Source organism: Octodon degus, unplaced genomic scaffold, assembly GCF_000260255.1.
Source record: "Octodon degus isolate 3935 unplaced genomic scaffold, OctDeg1.0 scaffold00268, whole genome shotgun sequence".
NCBI lineage: Eukaryota > Metazoa > Chordata > Mammalia > Rodentia > Octodontidae > Octodon > Octodon degus.
The window spans coordinates 1,978,604-1,988,248 of NW_004524844.1; the positions used below are offsets into that span (position 1 = coordinate 1,978,604).

General features: G+C 56.8%; 2 protein-coding genes across 2 annotated transcripts in view; one reads left to right on the forward strand and one right to left on the reverse strand.

Annotated features, from left to right (window-relative positions):
* Window positions 1-2,401, forward strand: part of Fam83e (family with sequence similarity 83 member E) — a 10,074-nt gene extending 7,673 nt beyond the window's left edge. The window contains exon 5 of the mRNA XM_023706754.1: window positions 1,763-2,401. Within this exon, the coding sequence (XP_023562522.1) occupies window positions 1,763-2,014 (252 nt within the window). The 3' untranslated portion in view covers window positions 2,015-2,401. The remainder of the gene's footprint in view (window positions 1-1,762) is intronic.
* Window positions 2,402-2,721: 320 nt separating this feature from the next.
* The window catches only part of Sult2b1 (sulfotransferase family 2B member 1), a 24,372-nt gene continuing 17,448 nt past the window's right edge, over window positions 2,722-9,645 (reverse strand). The window contains exons 3-7 of the mRNA XM_004646530.2: window positions 6,515-6,723; window positions 6,140-6,266; window positions 5,740-5,834; window positions 3,691-3,871; window positions 2,722-2,930 (exon numbers count right to left, since the gene is read on the reverse strand). Of these exons, the coding sequence (XP_004646587.1) occupies window positions 2,737-2,930; window positions 3,691-3,871; window positions 5,740-5,834; window positions 6,140-6,266; window positions 6,515-6,723 (806 nt within the window). The 3' untranslated portion in view covers window positions 2,722-2,736. The remainder of the gene's footprint in view (window positions 2,931-3,690; window positions 3,872-5,739; window positions 5,835-6,139; window positions 6,267-6,514; window positions 6,724-9,645) is intronic.

Sequence of the window (9,645 nt, forward strand, 5' to 3'; positions counted from 1 at the left end):
CTTTATGTGTATTTTTAAAAAAAATTTTATTTTTTATTTTTTGGCAGAACTGGGGATTGAATTCAGGCCTTTGTGTTTGCCAGGGAAGCGCTTATTCTACTGAGCCATCTCCGTGGCCCTTGAGCTCACTTTATAACCCAGGCTGGTTTCAAACTCACAATGATCCTTCTGCCTCAGCTTCCTGAGTGCTGGGATTACAAGTGAGCCACTATGCCCAGCCTGTTTACTTATTTTTAAAATTTGGAGGGCTGGCCAGATAGCTCAGCCTAAGCATGCACAGGGATGGGGGTTTGATCCCCGGTGAGTTGTGCCAGCCCTACCCCCGCAGCACGCTGAGATGGCAAATGAGACTGGGCGTGGTGGCGTGCGCCTATAATCCCAACGCTTGGGAGGCTGAAAACAGGAGGATCATTACAAGTCTGATCTGAGTAGTGAGGCCCTGTAGATCCAGTACTAAATACATTAAAAAAAAAAAAAAAAAAAATTGGAGACGCCGGGCATGGTGAGGCAAGACGAGTTGTCTCTAAGGCACTAAACTGCCAAGGCTGGGCTGTGACTGGATGATCTTCCTCACTCAGCCTCCTAAAGAGCGGGGTTAGGGGTACGCGCCGAACACTCGGTGGAAGAAGCATTTTCCCAGGCTTGCTGTGGCCCTGGTGCCTGGCGTGGGGCCGGGAAGGCCGCCGCGCATGCTCTGGGGCACAGCGGAGACCTCTGAGCCCTGAGTGCGAATGCTGGCTTCATGCCTGCCCTCTCACCAGGTTCAAACAGGCTGAGCAGTTACTCTGGTCCTCAGTGTGGTTAAGAGGTGCAGTCCTTGAAGTTAAATGAAATAATAATGTCAGAAATAATCTCTTTTTCTTTTCTTTTCTTTTTTTTTTTGCGGAACCGGGGATCGAACTCAGGTCCTTGAACTTGCCAGGGAAGCGCTTATTCCACTGAGCCATCTCCGCGGCCCCCTAGAAATAATTTCTGAAATGGAATTTATTTTTATTTATTCCATGAGGTCCTCACTGCAGGTCAGTGAGGTCATACTGGCTTGTGCCCCCCAAGCCTCGCCTTTTTTTTTTTTTTGCTTTTCTGAGTAAGGGTCTCCCTGTGTGGTGCAGGCTGGCCTTGAACTTACCAGGGATCCTCCTGCCTCAGCTCCCGAGTGCCGAGATGACAGGTCACACTCTCACACTGGGCTTCAAGTGTCATGGAGTGTTAGGGAAAGGTGCTTAGAGGAGCTCCTCAGCCCCCCAGCTGCTTAGACAGTGGGGTCCGGCAGAGCCCACCCCAACTGGCCAGGGGACTCAGGGTAGGTGATGTCCTCCCTCTGAGCCTCAGGGTCCTGGGCTGTGAAGTGGGGGACTGCGAGGGCACAGCAGTTCTGGAGGGCAGATGTGGTGGGCAGTGCCAGCATGACCTCAGCTTCCCTGGCCTGCGGTGTCCCTGGTCCTGGTCCCAGTCGTCTGCAGCTTAGAGATGCCAGGGCCAGGTGCAGGGTAGGGGACGAAGTCTGGGCCTCCACCCAGTCCGGCTGTCTGCATCGACGCCCTGGGCAAATATTTGTTCCCTCAGGAGGTGCCAGCTGCTTCCGGTTCCGGTTCCTCCCCATCCATGAAACCGTAGGCAACATGGCTCCCTGTGCAGGGCTAGGGGTGTGGGGTTCCCCTCTGCCTTCTGCCTCCTCTCCTCCTTCCTCGTCCTCCTCTGGCCTCCCTACTTTCTCCTTCTTCTTCCTTTGCCCCCACCTCTCACCTCCCCTTTCCCTCCACAGCTCAAGTCCTGGGGCTCCAAGGACACCCCTGCCAAGGCCCTGATGAGACAGCGAGGTGCTGGAGATGCCCGGCCCCTTGCCCGCTGCCAGCCCTGGGGTGGCCCCCTGCCCCCGATCCCTGCCCGCCGCCTCCGCTACCTGTCACCAACCCGCAGGAGGTTTGGTGATAGTGGCGCCTCCAAGCTGGCGGAGCTCAGAGGCATCCAGCAGCCAGACTGGGCATCTCGCTCAGGCCGAGGGGGACGACCCTGACGGCAGCCCAGCCAGCGTGGAGCCTCGGAAGTGGGGGAAGTGGGGGAAGTGGGTGAGCCCAGGGCCTGCCCTAGGCTGCCCACAAGCTGGGAAACAGCAAATCCCCACGCTTTGGATCCTGGCACCACGCACGAGGCCTCAGCCAGGCCAGGACTTCTCAGGAGGACGTGGCTGAGTGTCCCCAGGGTGGACACATATGGGGTAACGAGGAAGACCCCTGGGGACGGAAGGGGAAGACCTGGCTCCTACCACGTGCGGGAGCTGTGCGCGCGCTGAGCCCTGGAGCAGGAGAGCCCAAGGACGGGCACTGGGGGTTTCTCCAGGGAGCAGACCTGGGTAATAGGAGTAGAAAGCTCGTGAACTGAGCGCTGTGAGGGGCGCAGAGGGGTGGGGAGAACTGGGTGATGGGGAGCAGAGGGGACGGGTTTGCAGGGGGGGAAGCCCCCTTTCTGCAGAGAATAAACTCCTTTGAGCCAGTCTTGTCTCTCCACTACCGGCCTGGGCCTGACCCCTGCCTCTTCCTTCACGTTGGGGTCCTGACCCCAACCTTCCCCTGGGTGCTGTGCCCCGTGCTGGGCTCTCTGCTGCTCTGTTCCCTCTGGCCAGGACCCAGCCCCATATCCTCCCCCATGTCCCATGCCTCTGAGCCCGCCATGTCCCTGTGGCCCGCCCCACCAGAAAGCATCTAGGACAGGGCTATAGCTGAGCATTTATTGTCAGGGTCATTGGTGGGGAGATTCGGAGTCCTCGCCAGAGCCTGGTCTGGTCTCGGGCTCCGGCTCAGGATCCAGGCCGTGGTCCCCCAGGTCCTTGTCCCAGGAGAAGGCCGGCAACCCCCGCATCTGCTCTCGGTAGACGCGGTTGAAGGCCTCGCTCTGGGCCACCGTGAAGTGGTTTTTCCAGTCTCCGCTGACCCCTGGAAGATTCAGAAAGAGGCCCAGGTGAGGAGCAGCAGGGAACGAGGCCCCCAGAGCACTTTCCCACCTCCCAGCTTTTGCAGGGACAGCAGCCCCTACCCGGCCTGTCCCACTTTACCTTGTGACATAGCACAGCCCCTGTCCCCGAGCCAGGCAGCCTCGGGGGGCTCAGCTGGGGACCTGCATGGTGAGCAGGGTCATGCCTGGAGGTGAGCCCCCGGCTAGGGTGAGGCTCCTCTGGTTTCCCACCTCCTCTTGGGGTGACCACCAGGGGGCCAGCCCTGCCTGTAATCCTGGGGCCCACGTAACCCAGATCCTAGTGTTTGGTGTGTGCGTGCCACGTGAGGTGCATGTGAGGCCTTGGGGGCTCCTTTCGAGGGCTGAGTCCCTCCAAGAGGTTCCAGGAATCTATGAATATACAACTTTTTTCTTTTTTTTTGAGACAGGGTCTCGCTATGTAGTTCAGGCTGGCCTTGAGCTCACTTTGTAGCCCAGGCTGGCCTCGAAGTCACAAGGATCTTCCTGTCTCAGCCTCCTAAGTGCTGGGATCACAGATGTGTGCAGCCATGCCCAGCTTAAAGCACCCAAGTTTCTGCAGTGAGCAGGGGTGGGGCTGGGGGTTCAGGAGCCCCGAGTGCCACAGCTTTAGTTCTGGCTCTCTTGGGGTCACACCAGGCCCGGTGCTATGCTCTCGGTGAAACCTGCTGGGCTCCCGGGATGCTGTTGCCTGCGGAGGCTGAGACGTGGCCTGGGCCCCACCTTTCCGGAGGAAGGCCCCGAGGCGGTGGTCCAGCAGGTTGGGAGGCAGCAGCGTGTAGTTGGACATAGTGTTGGCCTTCATGGCACCGAAGGCGGAGTGTGCCACCACGGAGCCCAGCGCCTCCTCACCCAGCGGCCGGCCCAGGAACTCGCAGATGCGCTGCACAGAGCCACGGAGGTCCTGGGGGAGACGCAAGGGGGCTGAGGCTGGAAGTACCCGGTGCAGGGAGCGTCCAGGGCGGCGGCGGCGTTTGCACCTCACGGGGCCTGGCCTCCCCGTCCTCACCCTCACCCGAGGCCCAGCGGTCATCAGTCCTGTTCCTCTGCTTTTCCTTTGCCACGTCCCTGATGTTCCCACCGCTCCAGGACTGAGGCCTCCTCCGATCCTGTCCAGACTCTTAACCCAGCCTCCTCCCCAGCCTTCCTGCCTCTGGCTCACCCCTTCTCCCAAGCTGGCCCTGTCCCTCCCTGGCTCCCAGCCCCCCTGTGGCTCTCCATTGCCCCATGACAGGTAGGTCCGTCCTTCCTTCCTTCCTTTTTTCTCTATTTTCTCTCTTTTTTCATTTTTTGTGACAGGGCCTCACTTTGAAGTGTAGGCTAGACTTGAACTCATAGACTGGCCTCAAATGTCCAGAGATCCTCCTGCCTCAGCCTTCTGAGGACTGGGATCACAGACATGTGCTCCCATACCCAGCTGGCCTAGCTTTCAATGACAGGCTAACCTGTTTTTAGCCCTTCCCCGGGTCCCAGAATTCCCTGTTCCCTGCATCTTCCTCACTCAGCCTGGCCTTAGCCCCCGAGGAACAGTGCTGGCTACTGAGGATGGACCTCCTCGTGACTGGTGGCTTAGATCCCTTGTACACTGAACGCCTGCCGCACACCAAGCTCTGGTCTGAGTCCCACATGTGCATTTGCGCCCGTTCTGCAATCAGCTTTGCAGAGATGTGCCATGCTTCTCAGGGTGACAAAAGCCTGTAATCCCAGCACTCTGGGAGGCTGAGGCAGGAAGATCGTAAATTCAAGACTAGCCTTGGCATCTTACCAACATTGTTTCAAAAGTTAAAAAACGCTACCGATATCATAGCTCTGTGTAAAGGCTCTGGGCTTAATCTTCAGTACTGAAAAAGAAAGTGGCAGGCCCAGACACAGCAAGGCACTTGTCCAAGGTCACAGAGCACGGACAAGGTCGGACTCGGGGCACTGCAGCCCTCAGCTGCCCTCTCCCTCGCCACCTTCTGTGACTTGCAGCTCAGCCTTTCCAGGTCACTCCTGGTTTCATAACCGCCATCCGTGTCTGTCCCAGAAATGTGACCGTGTGGGCAGCCCGAGAGCCCTGCTAGGCTCGGTGGCCCAGTTTCTGGTCTGGAGAATAAGACTCATGGGAAAGGACAGGAGGAGCAAGGCTGAGCCCTTTCCCACCAAAACAAATTTATCAGGTTGGAAAAGGTAACTGTGGGGCAGGCTGACTGTGTCCGTGTCCTCGGCCACGGTGCCGCCTCCAGGAAGCCTCCCCGATGGCCCCAGTGAGCGCTGTCTCTTGCCCCTGCCTGCCCTCCCCAGGTGTGTGGGCCAGGGCCTGGCTGGGGTCCAGTCTAGTTCCAGCAGGGCAAACATCCACCGTCTCCCCAGCCCCTCCTGATGCCCCGTCCGTGGCCTGCGGTTCAGCAGATCTCATCATCCACTCGCCTTCTGTGCTCAGAGCCCACCCGAGGCACTCCCTGTGTAGCCCAGGCTGGCCTTGAACTTACAGAAATCCTCCTGCCTCAGCCTCCCGAGTGCCCTTCAGATGCTGAAAGTGCTCCCCAGGATTGGCCTTCCTCCTTCCCCTCCAAGTCTACTCTCCTGGGAACACAATGAGGCAAAAGCCACCCAAGGGCCTTTGCCCTGGTTCCCACCTCTCCTCCTCAGTCCCCCACTTTTGCTACCTCCCCTGACCTCTAACTTCCTTCCAGCTGGACTGGCATTTCCTCTGAAGCTCTACCCGCTTGGGATTGTACTAACCTCCGGGCCCGCATCCCACCCTGCCCCATTCCGGCCCAGGGCACCCACCTGCTGGAGCTCCTCATAGGTGAGGAACAGGAAGTTCTCCTTGCCTTGCATCCGGATCCAGCCCTTAATGTGGTCAAACCAGGAGCCGAACTGCACTGTGGATGAGGGGCAGGGTGAGGGCCAGGCATGGGCCACCTGGCCCAGTGGGGTACGGTCAACCCCAACATGCATCCCCAGCTCTGCAGAATCCAGGGTCCCTCCCACCTGTGCCTCCCGCCTCCCAGTACAGGCACCCCATCTATCTGGCCAGTCCATCAGCAGCCTGGTCCCCACTTCAACTTGGATCTAAACCCGAGAGCCCCCTGCCTCAGCCTCCCAGAGCGCTGGGTTCACTGGTGGTCAGCTCCAGGCCCAGCGTCCAGCACTCTCTTCCCACCTTCTTTCCTGGAGGAGGCCTCACCTTTGCCTTTGAGGAAGTCCTGAAGGAACTGGTCGGGTGTGCCGGGGTCCTTCAGCTGCTGGGCAATCTTAGAATAATGGTAGAAGGACACCAGGACATCACGGGGGTTCCGGGCGAGGTAGATCACCTGCGGGGAGGCAGTGGGGAGTGGAAGGGCATCAGATGCAGGCGGGCCCAGACCCCAGGCAGGAAGGGTTGGGGGCAGACTTCTGCAGTGGGGGACGGGGCTGCAGGGCACCAGGGCGGCACCCTCCAGCCCTTTTGCGGTCAGGAAGAGTGCGGGAAAGGGGATGTAGGATTCAGGACAGGGAGATCAAGGTGTGAGGCACTGACTAAGGCAGGGGCAGCCGCCCACCCCGGCCGCCCCCTCTGCACCTTGGCCTTGGAGGCGAAGGCGGCCTTGGGGAAGATGTGTACAGGGAGGTGGGAGCTCAGGAGGCGAGGCCTGGGCTGGTCCAGGAGGCTGAAGGCACTCATGACTGTCTCGCACCAGGGTGCGCGCTCCCAGATGGGTACTGAGTGGATCCAGGAGGGATCCCCGTCCTTCAGGATTAGGCTGAGGATCTCTATCATCCAGGTGGTGCCTGTTGGGAGACATCGGGCAGATGAACCGGGCGGGGAGGGGCGACGGGGCAGGCAGGCAGATTAACAACAGCAGCCTCTGCAGGGCACTCTGCCACTTAATTCTGTTTTGTTTTTGTTTCTTTGTTTGTGGTAGGGACTTGAAATGTGGTCCAGGCTGGCCTTCATGTCATGGCGATTGTCCTGCCTCAGCCTCCCAAATGCTTGCCACTTGTCATTTGTTTATTGCATGTATTGTGTGTATTCTCACAGTACTTGGCTAAGGTAGGGTTGATGAGTCTCATTTTCAGAGTAGGTGACTAAAACCCAAACAACAATGTCTACCAGGACCCTGGGAGGCTGAGGTAGGAGGATCTCAAATTGAGACCAGCCTGGGCAACTGCGTAATAAAATTCTGCCTCAAAAGGAATGAATAAAAAAGGCGGGGGGGGGGGCAGGTGAGATGGCTCAGTGGTCTAAAGCACCTACTTAGAACAAGCTTAGCAAAGCACAGGGACCGCGGTTCAATCCCCCAGCACCACATGCCAGCCAGCCCCGCCCCCTGGTGGGCTGAGCTGGCCACACACAAAAATAAATAAATAAATAAAAGGCTGGGGTGTGACTTAGTGCAAAGGTCCTGGGTTCAGTTCAGCATTTCCCAGTGCTAAAAAACAAAAACAAAAACCTGAGGTGATGTCACTCGTCCAAGGTGGCAGAATTGGGAAGTGGCATGAAACAGCCAAGCCCCCACCCCATCCTCCTGCTGGAATCTGGTAAGGACACATGATAGAGCCTGGTCAAGGAAGTATTTTGGGTGCGTTCTTGTTTTTGCAGCACTAGAAATTGAACCCAGGACCTTTGCACTGTTATCCTGTTTATTTTTATTTTGAGACAAGGTCTCACTAAGTCCCCAGGCAGGGCTCCAATATTGGATCCTCCTGCCTCAGTCCTCCCAAGTGCTGGGAGCACAGGTGTGCGCCCCCAGGCCCCTCCTGTTCTACTAAATTCTAACAGCCGCCCTGTGCCAGGCACCAAAACACAGCCTTCGAGCACCAACCCACAATCCACTGGTGCTGGAAGCTCGAGCAGACAGACCCAGAGAACCTTTCTAATGGCGAGCCGGCTCAGTGTGCAGCTCTCCCGGCAGAGGGCGCTGCAGGGACGTGCAATGAGGCCAGGTTGCCCTCCCTGTCCTCGCGGATGTGAGATTACCAGCTGTCAGCCCTGCAGTGCACACCCAGCGACACTCACCCAACCACCCAGTGCCATGCCCACTCCAGGGGAGCGGGGTGAGGGCAGCAGACCAAGAAGGCCCTCTTCCAAATAAGATGCTGCCTCGGTGAAGCAGGAAGGAGGGGTTGGTTTTAGCCCAAGAGAAAGTGGCTGCTCTTTATACCAGCTCTTCCAGCTCTTCCTGTGTTCTCTCCCCTCGCTCCCCTAGTTGAGACGGGGTTTCCCTATGCAGTTCAGGCTGCCCTTGCACTCACTATATTGTCCAGGCTGGCCTCCGATTCATGGTGATCCTCCTGCCCCAGCCTCCTAAGTGCTGGGATTAGGGGCATGGACCACCACACCCAGATTCCTTCCTTCCTTCCTTCCTTCTTTCCTTCCTCCCTCCCTCCCTCCCTCCCTCCCTCCCTTCCTTTATTTCTTTTACCGAACTGGGGATTGAATGCCAGGGAAGGGCTTATTCCGCTGAGCCATCTCCCTGGCCCCCAGATTTTTTGTTTGTTCAGAAACTCCATACTGTTCCCCATAGTGGCCGCATCATTTTGCATTCCCACACAGAGCACAGAGGCTCCAATTTCACCACATCCTGGCCACACTTGACATTTTCTAAATAATCGCCACTGCTTGGGTGTGAATCATTCTTTATGTGAAGTCTTTCCTGTTCAAATTACTGTGCTGTTTCAGTCTCCTGTCTGGGCCTAACCGATCCACCCTGGAAAGACGGCTCAGCAGAGATCCAAGCATCTTTGGGCCCATATTCTCCTCGGGTTACTAAGTGCCAGGGCGGGTTGAGCATCTTGGCATCAATTTAGAAACTACGCCTCCCAGAATCCTCCGCGGCGGAAGGTCACGTGACAACGCTCTGGCCTATCAGAGGCGAGCAGTGAGTCGGTCTTGTGGGTCATGCTTTAAAAGAGGAGCTATTTGACCCCACTGACAGAATTGTGGAGCTGATGCCCAGGAAGGGGCCTATACCATCTTGGAAGCCAACAAGCTGGAGGGAGCCACCTGTGTGCCTAAATGCCCGCCCACCTGATGCCTTTGTGGCAAAAACAAAAAAACAAAAAACAAAAAAACAAAAAACAGCTTATTTCATGGGGGCACTTGGGTAGAGTACTGTTTTGAGACAAGGTCTCCCTAAATTGCTAAATTGCCCAGGCTGGGCTCAAACTTGTGAGCCCTGTCTCAGGCTCCCAGAGTACTGGGTTTACAGGTGTGCACCACCATGGCTGGCCCTTACAGCATTTTAACCTAGATCTGGACTAACACCAGTGTTGTCACTGTAGAAGAAACTAAGGGGGGCCAGGGAGATGGCTCAGTGGAATAAGTGCTTCCCAGGCAAGCACAAGGGACTGAGTTCAATCCCCGGTTCCACAAAAAAAAAAAAAAAAAAGAAAAAGAAAAAAGAAACTAAGGCAGTGGGGAATGGAAGAAGGAGGGTTTGGAGATGTTCTAGTGGTTTTTCCATGTTTCCTAAAGATTTGAAAATGGAGGAGGAATAAGCAAAGGAGGATGTGTTTCACCACAGAATCCTGCCTACAAATCAGGATCAGAGCCCATCTCATAATCATGGAATCTCAGCTACTCAGGAGGCTGAGGCAGGAGAATCACTTGAACTCAAATTCAAGGTGAGGCTGGGCAACATAGCAGGAGTGTCTCAAAAACAACAATCACAGGCTGGTGAGATGGCTCAGTGGTCTAAAGCACCTACTAAG